Source organism: Aquila chrysaetos, chromosome 6, assembly GCF_900496995.4.
Source record: "Aquila chrysaetos chrysaetos chromosome 6, bAquChr1.4, whole genome shotgun sequence".
In the NCBI taxonomy this organism is placed as follows: domain Eukaryota; kingdom Metazoa; phylum Chordata; class Aves; order Accipitriformes; family Accipitridae; genus Aquila; species Aquila chrysaetos.
In genome coordinates this window covers 41,443,655-41,465,970 of record NC_044009.1, presented here as the reverse complement: position 1 = coordinate 41,465,970, position 22,316 = coordinate 41,443,655, and the positions used below count along the sequence as shown (strand labels likewise).

Genomic DNA, 22,316 nt, shown 5'->3' with positions numbered 1-22,316 from the left:
CGTGGGTCCCGTTGCTTTATGGCGGCGTCGCTTCGTGCGGGCCTTCCCCCGCCGAACCGAACGGGGCTGCCCAGCCAGCCTTCGAGCCCTCTGTGAACCTCGTCCCCGCAGCCTGAGGCGTCGGCCGGCCTGCTGGCTTGCCGGGGAGTTGGGTTGGGTTTGCGGCCCTTGGTCAAAGGGGCTGAAGCGTCCCGACACCACTCGCGTTGCAGAAAGCCCTCGGCTTCGCGCATCTTTGGCTAATTCTTAATTAGCTTCGTTCTCAAAAGAACTGAGGTTTAGTGATTGTGCTCTTTGGGTTCTCCCGTTTAATGACTTTTAACTGCAGTTGGCCGATTTCCGCCAGGTTCAATGGACGCATATAGAACTCGGTAAATGCTTGATGCTGTATAAATAACAAGGTACGTGTTGGGTGTTTTCTGATGGGACGGCAAACGTGACTGCCGATGGGGAGGGTGTATGAGGGTGATGTAGTTGTCACCAGAAAAAGTGCACTGAGATGACACCAGCTACTAGACTAATTTCACTCATTTCCAGACAAATCAGCTGGGCGTGTTTCAACAATAAATGACAATACAAAAATGAAAGTTTGCAAATCTCACTACTACATCCCAAAGTGAGGTTCCTATTTTAAAACTACTTTCTTTACCGATACAAGAATAATTTTCTCCCTCTATTGCTCTTCAACTTCATGGTTTTCCTACCATATCATGCAGCTTTAGTCTGTATGTTGGCTCAAATCTCAAATGAAAGCAGCTTATTTCCTCACTAACACCTTTTAACTTCTCCTTCCGTCTGTTACTACTTCACTACCCACGTGCTTGTAGCATTGCAAAGGGTGTTGAGGTAGAGATAATGTACCTCACGCTCTGGACTTCTGGGCTCTGCTGAGCTTCACTCAGGAGCAAGGTCATCAGGAGGACAGCACTGAAGCACATTAACACTCTGCAACCTCAAGTCTGCCTTCTCTAAGCAGCATAAACTATTTTAAGCGCACAACCATTCCAATCCCAGATACTAGTGGGGCATCACCTCACTCCCTATCCCTGAGATAGTGTCTGTGAAACCCAGTGATCCAGGTGTGGTAAAAGGATCTCTTGGATTTTAAAACCAGGCGTAAGTTGCTGTTGCTGGAGATTAATTTCGCCCTTTCAGCCTCCAGTCTTTCTCCTCCGTGCTTCAAGCAAAGCTCAGCCAAGCTGAGGAATTGAGCTCTGAGTGTCAAACAAGGCTGCAGCAAGGGGTACAAAGTTAACTGTAACGGAGGTGGAGGGAAGACTGGCAAAAAGAGAAAAATTGTTTTCAGAGGAGTGTGGTGGGTTGACCCTGGCTGGACGCCAGGTGCCCACCAAAGCAGTTCTATCACTCCCCCTCCTCAGCTGGACAGGGGAGAGAAAATATAACAAAGAGCTTGTGGGTCGAGATAAGGACAGGAGAGATCACTCACCAATTACCGTCACGGGCAAAACAGACTCAGCTTGGGGAAATTAACTCAATTTATTACAAATCAACCAGAGTAGGGTAATGAGAAATAAAACCAAATCTCAGAACACCTTCCCTCCATCCCTCCCTTCTTCCTAGGCACAGCTTCACTCCCGGATTCTCTACCAACCCCCCCCCCCAGCGGCGCAGGGGGACGGGGAAATGGGGTTTACGGTCAGTTCATCACATGTTATTTTCTGCCGCTTCATCCTCCTCAGGGGGAGGACTCATCACACTCTTCCCCTGCTCCAGTGTGGGGTCTCACCCATGGGAGACAGTCCTCCACGAACTTCTCCAACGTGGGTCCTTCCCACGGGCTGCAGTTCTTCATGAACTGCTCCAGCGTGGGTCCTTTCCATGGCGTGCAGTCCTGCAGGAGCACACTGCTCCAGCGTGGGTCCCCCACGGGGTCACAAGTCCTGCCAGAAAACCTGCTCCGTGGGCTTCTCTCTCCACAGATCCGCAGGTCCTGCCAGGAGCCTGCTCCAGCACGGGGTTCCCACGGGGTCACAGCCTCCTTCGGGAACCCACCTGCTCTGGCGTGGGGTCCTCCCCAGGCTGCAGGTGGATATCTGCTCCACCGTGGACCTCCATGGACTGCAGGGGGACAGCCTGCCTCACCACGGTCTTCACCACGGGTTGCAGGGGAATCTCTGCTCCAGCACCTGGAGCACCTCCTGCCCCTCCTTCTGCACTGACCTTGGTGTCTGCAGGGTTGTTTCTCTTACATGTTCTCACTCCTCTCTCCGGCTGCCGTTTTCTGTCTGTCTCAACTTTTTTTCCCTTCCTAAAAATGTTATCACAGAGGTGTTACCACTATCGCTGATGGGCTCGGCCTTGGCCAGCGGCAGGTCCATCTCAGAGCTGGCTGGCATTGGCTCTGTCGGACACAGGGGAAGCTTCCAGCAGCTTCTTACAGAAGCCACCCCTGTAACCCCCCCCGCTACCAAAACCCTGCCACACAAACCCAATACAAGGAGACTCAAAATCGGAGAGGGAATCGGCGAGGCGGGGGGTCAGGAGACACAGGTGGCATGAAGATAAGGGAGAGGAAGGCAGGCACAGGTGAGCGTAGGGGCCGCTGCAGGAGAGGTCACTTGCAGTTGCTTGGTGAGGTAGTTTTTCTCTGAATGTAAAAGCTCAAGGAAAAAGTTATATCCTGGAGACCACAGGAGAAGACCCTTTTCTGAGCATCCTTGTCCTAGTGAAAGCTGCGAGTTGCTGGGGGGGAACCTCCAAAGATGTGCACCATGAACAAGTCTTGCTTAAGCCTCACAAGGGACGGAGGGTCTGTGTGTTTGAAAAAGCAACTTTGCCTCTCCAGTTTAGTATCTTGGCCTGTCAGGAAGAAGCTGTGTTCCCTGTCGGGCTTTTGTAGAGCTGAGCATGGGAACATCTCAATCCTGACTAGGCACAACTGTAGCACACGTTTGGAAGATGATACATTAATCTGAATAATTTCCAGAGAGTCCTTATCCTGAATAAACAGAGTGCACAGTATTACAAGCTGCTACACAATTTAACAGCTTATGATAACATCTACTATAATGCTGAGAAGTAGTGATTACTTAATTAGAGGCTGCCTAAAGGTTTGTGATAAGTGCATACGTGTGTAATTTTAATTTTTCTAGTTCTTCCGTTTATCTTTCAACCCTAAAATTCTCCTGACCTTTTGTAAGTGTTTTGAAGGAAAAAAGATAAGCATTTTGCATTTACATAAACAGGACTTCAAAAATTATATACACATCTATTAGTTAAGACTTACACATTCCTAGGGGAAAAAACGTAATATTCTTTATTTTCAGGTGAACCTGGCCCCAAGAGGTTAAAGAAATTGCACAATGTCACTGAGGGAGGTGGTGGCAGAGTCAGAAGTGGGGTTATAGCTCTAGCACTCCCAGCTCTCACGGTAAATTTAAATCATACCTGTTATTCAAGAATTTGCATGGCTAACAAGCCAGTTACACTTAAAATAGCTTTTTTTCTTGTCCCATTGACTCCCCTAAGACCTGAAAGCAGTAAAACATTGTTAGAGGGGCACCACGCAGTGAATAAATGAATGAAAGCTGCAGCCAGAGATAAAACTGAGATTCGTAAGAAGTGAATCCAGTCAGTGCAAAGGGAAACCAAAGTGGAGGAATGTGAGTGTTTCAAAAGGAGCAGAAGAGGTGAGGAGATGAAGAGGAGTACGAGACAGGGTATGGACAGCATCGGAGGTTGAAGAGAGAGCTGGATGGGAAGGACTGGTGCCAAAGAATTCCCAGTGGTGCCAAACCGCTCAAAGATGACAGCAAGGTTCGTCTTCATGAGTACAGCAAAATAATGAAGCCATGTGCTTGCTTAATGTGTCATCAGCCAGCTGAAGGCAAAACCCAACAGCGAACACTCAGAGACAAGTTAGGGTGGGATTTATCTCATCAAATTTTAATGATCTGGAAATTGTCCACTGTGAAGCTCTCTGTTGCTATTTCTCCTCAGTCACTGCAGGGGGAGCAGACATGTCCAGCCGCATTTACAGGCCTCGGTTTTAGATGAGTAAAGGTAGGGAAGACAAACCCTTAGGCTCTATCCACTGGGTTTAAACACGACTTTTAAATCAGGTTTCCCCAAGGAAAAATATCCAGCCTGAGGAGCTGTCAGTAGCTGTGCTCATCGGTGATGGAGCCACAGAAGCACAGAGGTAAAGGTCTGAAAGGACCCTCAGAAGGTCAATCAGAAAATTCCACTTCAGTTTTCTTTGCAACAAATTAAACTGAGTTGAGTATATCAGATTGCTGATACACCTTGTAACCCATTTTTATGGGGAAAATAAATGCCTTCTCTGACTTAGACTAATTAAACCCAAAGCCTTTCATCTTTAAAAAAAAAGAAAAAAACCAACAAAACTTCTGTTTACTAAACATCTTTATAATTCTATTGCTCCTTTCTCTGGACCTTTTTTCTCTTACATCTTAAAGTTTGGTGCTTGAAGCTGGAGGTATTATTCAAGCTGGGGCTTTAGCTGAAAACCAGACTAAGAATCCATCAGTGTGCTTCCTGTTTCTTGGATGGCAATGCCAATTCCCATAAAAAAACAGGTATGTCGAATCAGTAAATTTATGTTGAGTGCAGCCCAGTTTCATCACAAGTGCTTAAAACTCTGAATCAGGCTCCTGAAATCATGGCGCCGGCTAAGAACCCATGACTTGCTAACAATTCTGCACTCTAAAAAAATTGCATCTGATTTTAGAGGTTTTAGAGAAACCTGTGTCCATAATCACAAGAGCTAAGATTATATTTGCTGGAATGAACTGTTCTTGCTAACACAGCATCAGCAGAAGTGTGAGCAAGGTCATAAAAATCATCAGCAGGATATCCAGTTTATTTCCTTGCTTCTCTTTTAAAGGCCGCCTCTGCTGATTCAGTCGTAAGGGCCTGTGCTGGGCAGAAGAGTTTCTTTCATGGAACAATAGTGTTTAATTCTCAAGGGCTTTACAAGTCTGAAGCCACCTCGTAATGTCACATAAAGTATCTCACTGGTAATAAATGCAGATGTTAGAACAAAATACAGCGTTATCCCAGTGGCTCTTGTTGCAGCAGGGCCCAGCATGATCTCCTGCATAAAGAACATCATATTTCTGAGAAGTAATCTTCACGCTGCATCTCAATTAGTTTGAAAAGCGACATGTTGTTAATGCATTTTTATTTACAGGGCCATTAGCATTGTGGGCTTATGGAAATAACACAAGTGAGCTTTTCTGATGATCGTGTCCCAAGCCATTCCAACAGTAACAGTCTCTCTTTGGGGCTTTTATGCTTACTTTATTCCCTCTCTGGTAGAAGTAGCTGATCTGGAAAGCCACATGAATATACTCCTAGTACATGTAATCCCTTTAGTTCCCTACATGACTGTAATTGAACACATTGGCAGACTTAGTTTGTATTTAAATATTTTGATAGAAGGGAAAGTCATTCCAAGCTGATCACTTCATGAGGCCAAAAACTTCATTAGGAGCCATTTAAACAATAACAATAAATAAGAAAATCATTATTTGTTAGTACAGTTGTGCCATAAACACTATAATTTATATTCAAAGAACTCTTGGTCCCTAAAGAAATTTGTCTTTGTTTATGATAATAGACACAACAAACTTACTTGAGTAAGAAAAAAACATATATGGCTTTGTAATCCACAGTTAGGATGTTCCATTTGAAATTTAATTCAGAAGGATAGAAAGGTTTCTTAGGACTGAAGGGATTATTAGGTACTGTAATATCTAATAAGATTATAAGATGGAGGTGGTAGCTCACTATAATAGAAATCCACTAAGACATAGGAATATACTAAGACATAGGACCAGCAGGACTTTCTGGGTTATCAAATCCAGTCCCCAGGTACTGCAGGCAACTGGATCCCATAATCCATTTAATACATTTTGTGAGCTTTACAATAAAACTAGGTATGGTTTTGTCCCTATAATTTTTACACCCTCACTATGCAGGTGGATAAAGAACACCTAATTGATAGTCTAAATTATTCATGGCCATTTTATACCCACTTGCTCATATACCAAGATTGCCTACCTTTAATATTTCCCCTACCTGATGTATTTACAAAGAGCAATCAAACCGCATCTCGATCTTCAGCTGCTAGGCTAAACGAGCTGTGTACGCACACTTCCTTTCATGAAAGGTTCTCCAGTCTCCTCCATGTTTTAGCAGACCTTTTCTGTATCTGTTTCATTAAGAATCCAGCTTTCTTTAACGTGATTGATCAGAATCATGTTTTATTCCAAACAAAATCTGACCGGGGTCTTATACAAAGACATTTATGCTTGTCTTCCAGCTCTTCTGGAAATGTCTCTCCTATTGCATTTTAGAGTTTCAGTTGCCTTTTCCAGGCCCACACCGCACTGGGGCAAACGACTGGAAATCTTTCTGTGTCGTTGCTGGTTTCCTGCAGAATTTTTTCTGCTGCTAGATCTCTTACTATTTCTGTGGCCTTGCTCTTCAAGGACATTCAGTTCTTGCTATGGGATATTCTGAACTTTCTCTACACCGATGATACCTCCTAACTTTGTGACTTCGATAGATTTTAATGATCAGACACCTCTGTTTTCCAAATGGATCATTAGTGAAAATAATAATAATCAGTCTTAAGATTTACTTTTTAGGAGCTCCCTTTCGACACAGCTCAGCTTCTCTTCTTCTAGCACCGTGCATGCCTTGCAGTTCCTCTATAAATCTCAGACTTCTCCAGGTAGGAGATATAATTTTATACTCGGCTCCTCATCAGCTACTTTATTGAAGTCCAGACAGTCAGATTTCCCTTCTTTGTCTAGCTAATTACTTACTGTATCAAAGAAAGCTATTGAATTAGTCTGGTATTATCTAGCCTTAGTAAATGCCAATTCCATTTTATTCTGTTTTCCAGTGACTGTCATGACTTCTGTAATTCTCTCCTCCCACATTCTTTCCTAAAGCCTGACATAAAACATTCATGTACACAAAGCAAAATATATCATGACTTTTGAGTGAAATCCATGTTTTATTTGTCTTTGGTATAGATTAGTTATTTATATCAATATGTATTTTTGACTAGCAGGTAGGGTTGAGCAGCAGTTGTAAACATATTGGATGCCTTGCTATATTCACTAGCAGAAATGTATATGCATCCTTTTTTGTTCTAAATATTGCTGGTACCACTTTTTTTAAAAGGATTAGAATATAAATTCAGCAGGCTGCTCCAACTGAGACATGGCCTCACATGGAACAGGGTCTTTTCCTGAACAACTCTGTAGTCCAACTCAAACATGATGTGTGTTGCAGAAAATCAGAGGACAACATGTACAGTGACTTCACTTGTAAGGTGATCACAGGCATTGGGCATGAAGAAATACAGGTTTTGAAGAAACAGAGAAGAACTGGGGAGGATTTGGCTGAGAGGTACTGGATGATTGTTCCAGATGGAGATAAATTACACATGGTATTGTCTTCTTTGTGCTTAATTTTTAATTACATTGTGGGCAGTACACAAATTGAAAGAAGAGCTGGTAAGAAACTAAATCGAGACTTGAATTTCAAGTCCAATGCTGACCCACAGACTTTGCGTGTCCTTGGGCAAAATGCTTTCTCGTTTTTTTTTTCCTCTCACTGCCTCATCTGTAAAACAGAGATAACACTACTTCTTTTTTCCCAACCTGACTATTTACATAATAAAAGCCTTTCCATGCATGACAGACTCTTATATATTTGTACAGCATCTAGCATAATGAAGACCTGGATTTTGGGACTACAATACAAACAATGCACAACAATTAAGATTATACATCCATCCAAAATATACCTAATGCACCTAATACTGCGGTACCTCACCAGAGAGAGATGACTTTATTACACTGTGAACTCTGCTTCTGTGACTTCCGCAGTCCCTCCTTTTGTTCTGCTCTCTCTCCTACGGAAGGCTTTGGCAGGGAGGTGGGCTTCAGGAAAGTTAGGAGCCCTCCTGTGGCTACCCTTTTATGGTCTTCTGCAGGTGGAAGGAGGGATGGACCCCGAAGTCCTAAGGGACCTGCAAGGAGCTGGGCAGCATCACGCAGAGGCTCTGCATTTCTGCAGCAGCTCTCCCGTGGCCCCGTTCTCCTCCCACTGTATCAGGGAAGGTCTGCCTTGAAGGCAGCTTGTTCCTCTTTGAAAAGGGAAAAAAAAGGCCTTAGCCCGCAGCGTCTTGTCCATATTATCACCGGGGAGGACTGTGTACCCACTGCAGGCCAGCCCCAGCACAGAGCTGTCCTTTCCCTCTCAGTAAGCAAATCCTACGCTCTTGGAGAGGTCTCAGTACTTTCTGGGGATGCAGTAGGGAACACTGGACCTGATCAACCTGTTCGGCGCTCATGGCGGGTGGGTACAGTAATAAGCATCCCCTCACCAGCAACCTGGATGCTACAGGATGGCAGCTTCATTATTGTGCTGCACGTTTTCCTAGGAAATCTTAGCTCAAGAATTTATGCACATCTTGCAGAAAGACAGCTTCCCACATCAGAATTTTTGGGAAGTGGGAAGCTCTTTCCCCATAACCTGTGTGGCCAGAAGATAATGCCCAAATACGGCTCTCGCTGGAGATCAAGCTGTGTCTGTGCTGCAATTTCTCTGCACGCTGAGAGAAAATAAAATGGAGGGTGCTTGGCTGGCCCTAACCGGCGAGTTCAGGCCTTGAGGCTGGGTTGGCTCTGCAGCTACTTGGCATGAAGAGGAGTAAAAGCATGCATAAATTAGGAGCTCTTAAGGCCAATTTCCTTGTTTGGTCCCAGAGTAACTGACTGAGGGCACTTAACACTTGCAGCAGTAGACCAGCCCCTCCCCATAGGCAAGGTGACATTTTTTAGTGCTTCCTTTGTGCTGGCAGAGACACTATTACATTAATTTAATTGTGCGGCACTGCCCTAGCTAAAAAACACAGACATTTAAAAAAACTAATTTCACCCCCCCCCCTTTCTCTTCACAAGTTTTTTGCAAACAAAAAAGAGCAACAAAAGTGATGATAACTGGATTATTGATAATACATAGTTAGTAACAGCTTAATTTGGTTTCACGTACTGTGCAAGGAAGACTGCATTGTGTTGTGGCTATTGTTGTTTTATGGGAACTGAGACTAGATATCAGGTGTCTGTTACAAATGTTAGGCACAAAATTAAACACCCACACATACCGAAACGACCATCAACATGACAGAAAAAATTATTCATTTTGCAAGCAGAAAAAAATGACAAAGCAGAGGAGTGACAAATGCTCTAGATAAATCCAGAGCTGCAATTTAATGCATGGGATAAGGACCTCTTTTTCCACGTAAAGACTTCCAACTCTTGCAGTTTCTTACTTCTCCATAATTTAGCTGTGCACATATTTGGCATTTGGAGTGTGACGGATTTACACATTTGCTACCAAATGAGCTGCAAGAGCTAATCAGCTCACACAGAATTGCACATATTAATGAAGAAGGCTCTTCTGCATGCCTGTGATGTAGACACCCACTTAACTGGGGCACCAGAGACTAATTTGAAAAGATTTTGTTCATGTAGAAGCTTTTTTTCCTATGATGAATGCTTGCAGGGAATCATGTGTTGGAGGGAGGGAGGGAGCGAGCAAGCAGTATCTGCAAAATCTGACTAAATGGTTCTCATTACTGAGTGATGGAAGAGCAATAGGAAAGATAATTCATTAGTGGCTCAAAGCTAATAAGAATAATTAGCACTATGATGCTTTCTAAGCAAACTCAGAGTAACTGTTCCTTAAGGAGCACCGTCTCCCTGCAAGAGTGGGATGTGCTCTGGGCAGGAGGACAGAGGACTTCCAGGGGCCGGAATCTTACAAACCAAGGACCAGGTCCAGCAGCTGGGTGGAAACACCCAGACATCCTCCTGGCTTTAATTATGGGCCAGCACTGGAGCTGCGATTCCCTAAAATTTGGGCTAACAGACCATCTTTTTTTCTGACCTCAAAAACAACTACACCAGGCTGATGAATACACTGAGTTTACAGTTCAGCTTAACTCCTCAGAAACCAGAGTCTGGAAATGGCTGCCTTAGATACTGAGATTTTTTGCAACACTGCATCATACAAATACATACATTTGGCATGCCTGCCAAAACCTTGGCAAAAGCCAAGCCAGTCGAGGGTGCTTCGCAGCGAGTATTTCAGCAGCGCTCGTCAGTCAGGCATTCCAGGAGTCCCGGTTGCCAGCAGATAAAATGGCATTTGGAGTCATTTCCTTTGTGGGAACACTCAGGTACCCTCCTTCCTTAACCGGTAAATAAAAGCAGGATGCACAGAGAAAGCATAGCATCTTCTTACGACCAGCCAAAGAAAATAGCAGGAGAAATTTTAGTTTCCAATCAGTTCCAGCACAGGACAGTTATGTACACAGCCAGAGTAGCCAAAGGGTTGCACACCCGCGGTTCCAGCGGAGCCATGGAACGCTCAGGGATGCTGGGCTGCCAAAGGCAAAGGAAATGCCAGCGTTTGGCCCCAACGCTCAGCACCTGCTGATAAAAGCTAATTTCCCCCCCCCCTCAGTTTTCAGAATTTACTCCTGCAATCCCAGTGTACCATTACAGACCCAATCACACTAAACTAAGCCCATTACATTGAGGTGCACGTGGACAACAGTCCACACTCCCCTGAGTGTCGTTTTCAGCGAATGGCTTTTTTCATAGTTTGTAAAATGCAGTTGGCAGGGGTTTAGTATTATTCTAGGAAATCCATATAGGCAACGTTTCTTTCTCATACTATAACACTATCAAGAATATGGAGTGATTTTGTTTGTTTTTTTTTTTTTTTTTTTAAAAGGAAAACAGACTAAGAAAACACCTGTAGGCTAAGTTGCCAGGTCTTGACTTGTGTTTTGAAAAGCAGTTAGTCTCTAAAATCAAAATCACCCATGAAGCAATTCCATCTGAAATGAGACTGTCTGAAGCATTCTCTTAGAGCTTACTCACGATGGGAGTTGCATCTGCTTTTTTACTCCCAAATTAAATGCTGTAAAGAACATAAACCTTACCCCTCTAATCTTTTTTCACCATTAATATCAATCCATCTTTGTGGATGACTATTGAGACAACTCAGTCAGCAAGATCCGGGGACCTAATTTGGTCTGTGTGGGAGTTTAGAAAAATTCCCAAGGCTGTTTCACCCAACTGCAACTAGTTAGGAGGGACTTGGGGGTCAATGGGGCTATCAGATCCAGAATGCAATTTTATAGGGGGAGGAAATAGAAAATGGAGATTTGCTAGGTTGCTTTTCTTGATTCAGATAGGAAAGCAAGTCTCTTCCAGTCTCTCCTGTAGGAGTTGCTCTAGTTTGAACAAATAAGGACAGAGTTATTGGGTCAGAGATAGATGGATAATTCCCTTACAAGAGAAGCCAAATTACCTTCTCGGGTTGCAGGGGACTGGGATATAAGCTTATGCTCATCTTGGGACTCCAACCTGGGTCTCCCATATCCCAGAGTATTCACTCTCCTGGGATCTTGTCCAGGCTCCCTTTTTCCTCCTTTCGGTGGATGAAACAAATCCAACATCTCAGGCTCTTTCATTAGATGGGGAAAACATTTCCTATCCAGCTGCTACTAGTCTGCACAAAATGCTTTGTCCTGCTACCCTTTGTCTCTTGGTCCAACTACGCAACAGGACTAACACAGACCTGTAGGCTATTTATATCTTGTTTCAGCCAACGCTGAGGAACAAAGTGCTACACAATCCTTGCTCAGCCTCTCTGCTGTGTATACATTTTACCCCTCCTCAACAAGACTTAATCTGCTTAGGGTTAACGGTGTAGCGGATGTCCAAGACCTTTGAATCACACTTTAAATGGGCTGAAAGACCTAACCCGTAATTGCAAGCGCAGAATCTCTGATTCACTGCAAACCATTTGTTATCAGCAATTAAGTTTCTTGCTGATGATTCATGATTTGAAAGCCCAGATTACTCACTTCTAACCACGGCAGAAATTCTATGTAGTTATGAATGCCTGGGCTATGCATCTACTACGACAGGCTGGAAAGTCTGAATGTGTGAAATACCCAACTGTTTAATTACACAAAATAAGAGCTCTTACATGTAAGATACTTTTCATTCAGAGTTTGTAGAAAAAATTTGAAAAGCATTTCAATTTCAACTTGACTGATACAAATATAAACATAAACTGACTTCACTAGCAAATATAAACACCATTTTTTGCTTTACTGGAGGCAACAGAATTACAACAGTGTTAACTGAGATCCAGACCTGGTCTACTAATTAAAAAGGCTTGGAAGCAAAGCTCCTAGCTCATGGTACACTCTAGTTCACAGTAACTAAGGCTTTTGTCAGCCATTTGATGTAATCGCTTATGGTGTTCAAAACTGTATTTTTCAGAAACCATTCAGACTATAAACCAGATGAGTCAGGACCCTGCAACAGAAGGTAAATTATTCTCAAATATTTTATATTTGTGCATTAACACATGATTAGCCAAGAAAAAATGAATGCCCAAGTCTGAGAAGTAACTGACAAAAGACTGAAGGGAAAAATGAGAATCCTTAATTTTAATTTTATTATGGTGTAACCAGCTGTAAGGAATTACTAGTCTGAAGCACAGTGTGCAATTGTCCTATCCTAAACATTTACTAAACCCTATAATTCAGAATGATCCTGACTAGTGAAGTCACCATTGGCAAGCTATGATATTTTTTTCTTTTCTTTTTTTTTTTTTTTTTTTAAGTAGTCTACATTTCTCAGCAATTAGCACAAACATAGGCACAGCCTATGCACAGATATGCTCAAGCATTTCTGGACACTGCATTTCTTTAATGCCAGCTGCTTTGACTCTGAGATCAAAAAAAATGCAGTAAGTTCTGGACTGATCATACTTGATAGTTTGCTGGTAAGCAAAAGAATCTCTGTTTGAAATCAAATGGCATCAATATGTATTATTTCCTAAATGCAGGGCAGAATGCTTGCTACTAATGTGAGGATAGGTTAAAAGAAAGAATTACCATGATCTTATGCAAAAGTACTAAACACAACATGAAGTAACTATGCTAACAGAAAAGAAAAAAAAAAAAACCCCAAACACAGTAAGATACTTAATAAATTAAGCTACTTTCACACTAGGATATTATGTACTACCAGGCAGCTGATTTTTTGAGTGAAGAGACTCATCAGGTGCCTAATAAGAGAAGATTCTTGGCACAGCTCCATCGCCGTTCAAATTGATGTCATGGTTAACAAGCTGGCTACCATACAAGGGCAATCAGGCTACCGGTATTCCAGATTACTCACTAATGGTTTCAGCAGCTTAACGAGTGCCAAACACACAGTGCCATTAATTGGGCGAGAGAGAGGAGGAAAAAATATCCAGGAAGGAGGTAAGATGCCATTCACCTCCTGAGCAGCACAGCACCAAGTTGTCCATTAGCACGGCCTCCACCGAGGATCCAAACTAGCAAAAGAAAATGAGACGGGCAGACTGAGGAGCAAAAGGAAATTTCAGACCCAAGGCACAGTTCTTCACTGTAAAGAGCTGTTTCGTCCGCCTGTTGAGAGCCAAGGCAGATGGAGGCCGACCCTCGCGCCGCCGAGCACCCCGCCGTACTGCCCGGCACACCTGGACACCGGGCCGGCCCCAGCAAAGGGGCGGTGGGCACCCGTCCTGCGTGCGCTGGCTTTTCCTAAACCACCACCAGCTACTACGGTCATTCACTCGGCAGGGAAGAAGCTGAACAAGGCTGATTAATGATAAAAATACTTGTCTTTCTAAAAATTTATTTTTAGGTCAAAGTGAATCACAACTTTCTGCCCCTCCCTCTCCCCTCCTGTGAAGACATAAGTACCTCCAGATCAATGTCTTTTTTCTTTTTGAGCCTCAAGAGTGTAACACATGTCAACTGCTGCTAATACAGGTTTTACAGTGATGCTTTTGTCAGAAAGAGATAGTTTATGCAACTCCTTAAAGAGCAAAAAGGAAAGATCCCACATACAAATGCAGATAAACTTTTGGAATGTAAACACGTAATATACATAATTGCTGCACTATCAAAAGTATTACGCATTTATCAAAACAGTTGAACATAACACTTTCCAACACTTATTTGGTATGGCCCAATCATAATTTGAAGGGAGACTGTATACCCTATAAGGGTAACTGTATACCCCTATAAGATAATCACTCCTGCCATAACTTACAGATGCATTTGACAATATTGATGCCAAAAAAGGAGGGTTTAGTTTAATTTTACCCATGCTCTGCTGATTTTTGATACTTGCCTTAATTCACTCGATACATTCTATAAAGGTATGTAAACAGTCCTGATTTAAAGACCAGAGAGATTTAAATGAAAACAACAGATCTGGTCAGTGTTAATGTCTTCATTAACTCAGATACCTTATTTATCCCTGAGCACCTTAAAATTGTTCCCCCAAATCACACTGAAGAACATGTAACTAGTTCACAAGAATGTAAAACTGCATTTGGATAAATCTGTGTCTTACAAGTCCCATTTTCCTTCACTGGTTTAAAAAAAACAAAAACAAACAAAAAAAAACAACCAGAAAACGTGTCCCCTCCCCTTTGTTTTTTACATGTACTACAATACCTTTAAAAAAAAATTCACCCTATCAAACAACATCACCTACAGACACACTACAGACTACAAAAATATTGCATAGGAGTGTCAGTGGGCATAGTCTCACAACATGAGAGAAAATGCTAAGTTTTCTTTAAAACATTATGGCAACATTCTAATTTATTTTCCTTTTAAAAATCAAGTGGTTTCACTTTATTTCAAAATTGTACAAAATGGCCATGGCTGTTTATAAAAAAAAGTCTCTGTCTTGAGAATATGTGAAGTCTCAGGTGCATTAACAAAAGACCTGGAACTATTCACAGTGCAGCGGAAAGCTTCTTTTGAGGCAGAAACTACAATTCATCCTTCTTCTTTCCTACTCTTTCATGGTCTCTTTCTCTCAGGGTTCGCATGAAAGTGGTGAATCCGGACTCCTGGTTTTGGAGAAAGAAAAATACGGGTCATATTTTTACAAACAAACCAAAACAATGTGTCAAGAACACTGTTAGTCTCCGTATCCCACAGCAGAATATAAACTAAGGAGCGGTTATTGCTTCTGCATTGCCTCATAGTGCAGTGCTCTGGTCCAGTGCTGCTCCACTGCAATGCAAAGGGAAAATATCCATGCAGATTCCACGTGTCAAACTTTGAAGAGATGGGATACAGAGAAAAAGCCCCTAAAACTCACAGGACAAGGTAAAATCTGTCCATAGAAGTGCCATTGATGCCTTTTTGTCAAAAACACTCAAAGACATTTTCAAGCTGCGTTTGTATGCTACATGGGTCATTTTGAAAGCAGTTAGTGGATCATTTGTTGGCTATACCCACGTTTGCCACCATTCCTCATCTCTTAACAGTTTTGCTCATGATCTTCATCCTTTTCCACATATTCAGATGATGGGAATTAAATTTTTTCAAGTTACTATCAAAATTATTGTCAAACAATTTCAAACCTGGATGCCTAGATGCCGATCTCTGTATTTCAACAACTTATGATTTCTGATTATCTAAGGCTGTGGATGCCTGCGGTTTCCTTTTCCAAGGAAAGCTCTGAACACAATTTGCAGGCAAGTAACACTGATCCCACCCAATGTGACCATTTTTACTTTTAAGCAGTCCCAAACCACACCAGTCAAAACTGGTGATAAAGAGGGAAAATACAAAGAGGTAGAGAACAACAAACAGAAGTTTGACTTAAAACAATGTTGCGGAACAACAAAAAACAAAACAAAGAAAACAAAATAAAACAAAACCAAACCCCAAAGCTGGGAAGCTTTTGAGAAGGCTGAACAACAAAACACTCTTCTAAAACTATTCACTATTCTTCCACTGAAAAAAAGTGAAGTGGCAAGTTTTGGCCATATGTCATCTGGAGATATCTGGCAATCAACAGCCCCCCCCATGAAAAGACCCCAGTTTTCGAAGCTGTGTGTCTGGAAGTCATTTAAAGTTCACTTGGTCAGAGGGTGTCCCCACTCTTCCTTGCTTGAGCTGCTTGGGGTGAAACGCCCTACAGTCTCTACTCTGGAACTGCAGTGCCCTTGGAGGTGTGGAGGACCCCTTACAGGCTACCTCTGGGGGTCATGCTCTTCCCCATAGCCAGGGTTCCAGTGTGGGGTGGCAAGGAGCTGAGAGCTCCTGCTCTACTGGCCATGCCTCCTGCTGTAGCATGTCATGTTGCTCCCACAGCAGCTGACATTGCCTCTCTCCTTCCCTGCCCATGTGAAATGATGATACAACTGGTGGATCACACTGAACTAAAGGCTCAGGGACGTCTACTGATTTAGTGCCAGAATCAGGAACAGAACACAGGTCCACTGGCTCCCACTGCTCTCTCCTGGGATTTCTTTTGCAAAGTAGGAGGCCATTGGCCAAGGTGGTTCAAAAGGTGTTGTCATGCTGATGAGAAGTCCTTCAACAGCGCAGTCCCTTGTTACTGAAACAGATTTGTGAATAGACCTGGGAACTCCATGGAAGGCACTGTGCTAAGCACTGCCTCCAGCGTTACCACGATAGATAAAAAAAACCCTAATTTGATGCTGCACAAGCAGAAGACCATAGGTCCCAGGAGAGGTGGAGGGGGAATACAGCTGCCAGCAGCAGAGAGATTGTGATGTTCCTGTTGGGTAATTTAATTCTACCCAAGAAAGGGTTGGCTGCACATATGGGATTAGTCAGTCCACTTTCCAGCATAGGGATAATCATCTCCCAACTGCTGTGGCCTCAGAGCACTCCTGTCTTGCTAAATTCTTTTTATCAGCCACCACAGATCCTTCCTTTCATATATCATTCCCATAAGTATGGATTAGAAATACAAAAATTGCAGCTGAAATTTTACTTAATTGTTGGCTACTGCACCCATCTTTACTGTTAAGAAAAGATCCACAATTGGAACTAAACACAGTATGCATAACAATGCCTGGAGCAGCACCATAAAATGGTCATTACTGGGGTCCTAATGCTGGAGAAAACTGGGAGGCGAAGCCCCATGAAGACTTCCGTAAGATCCTGACTGACAAAGAACCTCAGAATTTGGCTTTTTTCTTCATGCTTCTCTATAATTTGGTGAGCTGTAATAGCAGCAATAACTTTCAGGCAAGGCTGTTTTATCAAAATCACTGGATTGCTTAAGACCCCAAGTTTTCTTGCATACCCTAGCTTCTCCAGGCTATCAATCACTGCTGAGGAGTAACCTCCCTCTAGGAGGTTATGACAAAGAACACACACAAATAATTGGATTGCTCCCTTATTTTCAGGCACTTTACAACCACAGAAGGCATTATGCCATTTCTGCCCCTTGCACTCATAGCATATAATTAGCTGGCCACAGCAGGACAAAAGAATGAAACTTCAGCCCATGGGCTATATGGCACAACTGGTCTTTCCATCCTGAGCTCCAGGAGTGAATCTGATTCAGGGCGAATGAGATATTTAGTTTCCCCCAGTCTCCAAAGGACAGCTTTGTTCCTGCTATAAAACCAATGGTCTGTCACCGTTTGGCAGCCTGGTGGACCTATAACATGTTTGCAGTATATGCACGATCCATATCCAGAACCGATAGGAGTAAGTTCTGTATTTTCTGGCATTTCTGCACCTAGCAGCAATAAACCCTTCACTTTCACTCAGTCCAAATTCACTTGCAGACTTCAGCTTAAAGAATAAAATATACAACAAAGCATTACCAATTCTACTCCTTCTTCTTCTTCTCACGTTGCTACAATAGACCAAGTATGTTCCTAATGCAGAGATGTACAGGGGTGTGGTACACAATGATTCAGCCATGTAAGACAGTAACAGAAGCAGTTAAACATCCTTTCAGCATGGTAAAAATTTACTCTGCAGTTTTCATTTGCAAGGCAGTACAGGCAGAGGAGACCTTCCTCCCTCTATCAGGTGATGGCTCTTGCTTTCACTTACCCCTCTTTCTCCAGTATATTTTTCCACAAATTTCCCGTAGTTGTAATAGTTGAAGGTGGGGTAGCCATCAACCCCCTCCTGCTTACACAGGTCGTGATTCTGTCCTTTGGCACAGTCCACTGCAGCATAGGCGATCTGAAACACAAGAGATCAGCATGAGGCAGAAGACAACAAAGCAAGACTCTACTTCATGGTTACGCTGCTGCAGCTTAGGCTTAACACTAGGAGAGACCCAAGTCTTCTGCCAAAAATGCAATGGCTCAGCTGTGGAGGAAGATCACAGGGTGGTCATCAGGTCAAGGCACGCAAATGGAAGAGCAGAAGCCTGCTCCCTCCCAATGAAATGCTGTGCTGCTCACACAGCACCTGCTCTGCGCAGCTGCAAGGTGTGTTCAACTCACACAGCAGAAAATCACCTTCCTAGCCTCCCCATTGAGCACTGCGTTAGACTCCAAATGGGAAATCCAGAGGCTGTGTTAGTAAAACTGAATCCAAGCAAGGTGCTCACAGCTCTATCACGCTGTGGTATTTTTCCTGTACTTTGGTTTTAAGTGATGAACAGTGACAGGGTGACTTTAATAATGGTAACGACCCACCTAACCCAACCTCCTTCCTGTGGCATGGCTAATGCTCGGAAAGTTACCTCTTCTGTTCTTGGAGAAACATGGCTGGTCACTTATGCAGGCTATTAATAGATTAATGATTTCTACCCCAAATAGCTTTTGTAAACTCCATTCAGTTCTCCCAAGGTCAAACGGACATGGGTGAGAGACCAGAGCACTGTCTACCAAGTAATGCACATAGAGAAGAAGGGTGCTTGCTTACCATCTCAGCCTGGGTTTATGTTTCCTTTCCTGTCTTTTTTCAGTCTATCCTTTAAGGTAAGGACCACACGTTACATGCAGCCATTAGCAAAGGGGGCTTTAATTCCTTTTGAAGCCTCTAGATGCTACTGTCACACAAACAAACCCTGAGTAGGAAACAGCCTGACGTGCTCTCAGCCTGTTGGCAGCAGAGCAACACCCTCTGTCCCTGCCTGCTTCAGCACAGGCAGTGCGAGGAAGCGCGACCTCACAGCCCTTCAGCATCAGCTCAGGCTAACCCTAGTTTAGAGCATTTGACATTTGCAACCTGAATCTGTGAAGTACTGAGGAGGGGCTGCATTTCACATTTCTGATGTTGAAACAAAATACAATTCATAGGCTTCTTCTTAAAGCAGCCGAGCCCTCTGCTGTGATTTCACGCTGACTGTTCCCGCGAGTGGCAGTTCTGGCTCTGAACGCACACGGCTGCTTACGCAGGCTTGCCTTCACAGCCCCGTTACATGCTCTGCTGAAGAGCAAGCAGGTTTAAGTACAAGCTATGTAAAAAACCAAACAAATTGGAGGAACGATTTTTGCAATTGTGGGTTACAACGTATTACGTGCTAATTTCATAGCAGACACATCTTAACCTGAAATTTCCGTTCCACGAGCCTCCTTCAAACAATCTGATCAAAATACCTTTTGCTTGCATGACTTTAGGGTTGCAGTTGAACTGTTCTTCCATAATTAAAAGATCACTTAATATTCCACAATGCCCTCCAGTTTCATGGTGACACTGTCAAAACGAGAAAACCTGATCTCATTATCCTAGCAGTAATTAAAGAGATTGGCAAAGCCAACTTCAGTTAATTTGCTTGTTTTGTTTTGGCTTTGAAAGCCTGACAAGACAATACTCAGTAAGATCTCGCTTGGGTCTATCTTCAGATGGAAAGCACTATATAAAGTGAACAGTGTTCTTACCTTAAATATTTGGTTTCTGTTTTCCCATTTAAAACATTAATAAGGCTATTACAGAAACAGGACTCTTGAGAGCTGTTAAAACCACGCATGATCACGCTTTGTTTTTTTTCCTTTTCGTAAACAGAAAGACTCCTACTCATTCAGGGCCAATTAAAACGAAAGGTTAGGAATAATACACTGCAAAAGAGTTTCATCGAAGTATTTATGCCTTCCTGACCTTAGCAGCCAGCCAAAATTTAGAGCTCTGTTGGCTACTTCTGTGTAAAGGAAAGCTTACAATGGACACAAACATTTATTTCATGTCACAGTATTAATGTAGAAAGAATACTGGAAGTCCTGGTTCCCTGAAAACAGGAAGAATAAATAAAACCGTTTTTTTCTCACTGCTCTAAATATCACATGGGGAGAGATTACAGCCAGAAAAAGGGGAAGGTATATCTGCACTCATCCAGATATTAGTAGCTGGCATGAAACTGTTGTGACTTATGACCCATCTGTTCTTAAATTGTCTCTTGGAGATAAAGAAAATTAGGTTTTAGTACACTGGAAGGAAGAGGAGCCCTCTTTATCTGTACCTCTCTGGAAACACCTAGACCGGCTTTGGTTGGAGCAAAGAGCCCAATTTCATTTACAAAAGGCTTTTGTGAGAAAGGCCCCCAGTGAGGAGAGGGTGCACTGGAGGAATGCAATGCCATAAGCCACTGTTAACCTTGTTCAGCACATCTTTACTTGTTGCCTCAAAACAGATGACTGATGAACTATAAGGAGGTGGCTTCTGAAAGAAATGCTTAGTAGTCTGCTTGAGATACAGCTCTCCTCTACAGCACATGGAAATCTAAGCTGGTCCATCTGTGCATTTGTTGTGCACTGAAATAATACACAAAGATCCCAGTCTAAGTCTGGCCACAACAGTCACATTAGCCTAATGCTATAGCTAATCTAATAGGTCTAATGGCGAGGGACACGTACATCTGGAGTAGCATTTGGAGGACATGTCCGTGGTCTGTCATTCTCTGAAATGCTCATGATAAACTCCCACACAGCCCCACGGGCTCGCCGCTGCTCCTGCAAACGTCATTTTGAGCTCAGCTCTTCAGAACATACATTCCTGTTGGGTTATTTTTACAGCCAGTGAGAGAAGAGAAACAGCAATTTTCAAAAGCCTTGTAACTCATACAGACCTGAGCAAAATTTCATAGAGAGACATCTAATTCCCAAGACTGTATCCGAGGCTGCATTTCAAATGCCTGCTGCCAACAGTAGCTGAGTAAGAGTACTTAGGAGAGCCTGAGTGATTACTTTAGAGTGGAAATGTTAAGGCAGCCTAAATATAGAGGTTGCTACCATCTCTATGCACTCATTACCATAGCATCACAGTCCTAATTGTCTTGCCTGTCTCACAGCGGAAGATCAAATATAGTGCACTGCAAGAAAAGAAAAGTAATGCTGAAAAACATTTGTCGCAAGACGCACTTCTGGACCGAGGACCAATTCCAATCTCGGTTCTGTCAAGTTCAGACAGCTGAACTCTGAGACGTACCAGAATTTCAGCAAACAGCACCAATGACCTTTGCTTCATTCTGTTTGTGTTTTCATGGACCGTGACTATTAAACTCCATTTCTGGTAGAGGAGTCTCCTACCGTAGTTTTCAGTCAGGGAGAATTACTTCATTACTATACTGAAAGGCTGCACATAAAAAGATGTGGCCCACAAAAAGAAAGGCTTGCTTGAGTCCTGGCTCAAGTGAGCAGTGATACACTGCAGGGAGGTTCTCCTCTCATTTTCAATCTTCTTAGCAACAATCAGTTCTTCTGCATCACTAAAGAAGGAAATTGAGTCAGGAAAAATAACAACCCAACAAATCCTCTACCAAAACATGGTTAAAGACTTCTGGAGAATATTACTCTCAGAAATTATCTTCATATTCAACTACCAGCAACAAGTTCCATAGAAGTTCACTGGCAAGCATAGGTTAGCAAGACCTATATGCTTTGCCTTGTAAAAACACTAACTTTATTCAACCTGAAATTTCAAACAGATTAAGCATAAGACATCCCTGATATGTATCCAGGAGCCAAGACACTTTGCATCACCTCTCATCATGAGGGGAAAAAACCTGTAAAAATCTGAGGGGGGTGTCTGTGTGTGTGTGTCTGTGTACACACACACACACCCCCACCCATTATGGAAAAACCCAGTGTAACAGGTTTAAGAAGACAAGATCGATTTTATGGAGATTTTGACTGTTAGGGCTAAAATTTAATTTCTTGAGCTTTCCTAACTTTCCTCTAACCAGAGGGAAAAATCCACTGAAAAAAACACTTCAGGAAGAAAAACAACAAAGTGCCATACCTGCAGCACGCACAAAACTCCACAGGGTTATGGATTCTCCATAACCCAATGCTGCGCTGCCTTAGATATTGACAATACACCATTATATACAAGTTCTCTCCCCAGAGGCAATGCCATTCAGGTTTATCGCCATCCTGTTCAGTAGTTGTAGCAGGAATAGAATAGTTACCAAATGAAAAGATAGTCAATCAAAGACTATGGA

General features: G+C 42.9%; 1 protein-coding gene across 3 annotated transcripts in view; it reads right to left on the bottom strand.

Moving 5' to 3' along the window:
- Window positions 1-13,743: 13,743 nt before the first annotated feature.
- The window catches only part of PDIA5 (protein disulfide isomerase family A member 5), a 103,292-nt gene continuing 94,719 nt past the window's right edge, over window positions 13,744-22,316 (bottom strand). For 2 of the 3 annotated variants that reach the window (XM_030018223.2, XM_041124412.1), the window contains exons 16-17: window positions 17,978-18,112; window positions 13,744-14,994 (exon numbers count right to left, since the gene is read on the bottom strand). In XM_030018223.2, coding sequence (XP_029874083.1) covers window positions 14,914-14,994; window positions 17,978-18,112 — 216 coding nt within the window. In that variant the 3' untranslated portion in view covers window positions 13,744-14,913. Of the gene's footprint in view, window positions 14,995-17,977; window positions 18,113-19,479; window positions 19,577-22,316 lie in introns of all 3 variants that reach the window. The other variant, XR_005932690.1, reaches the window with a different exon arrangement.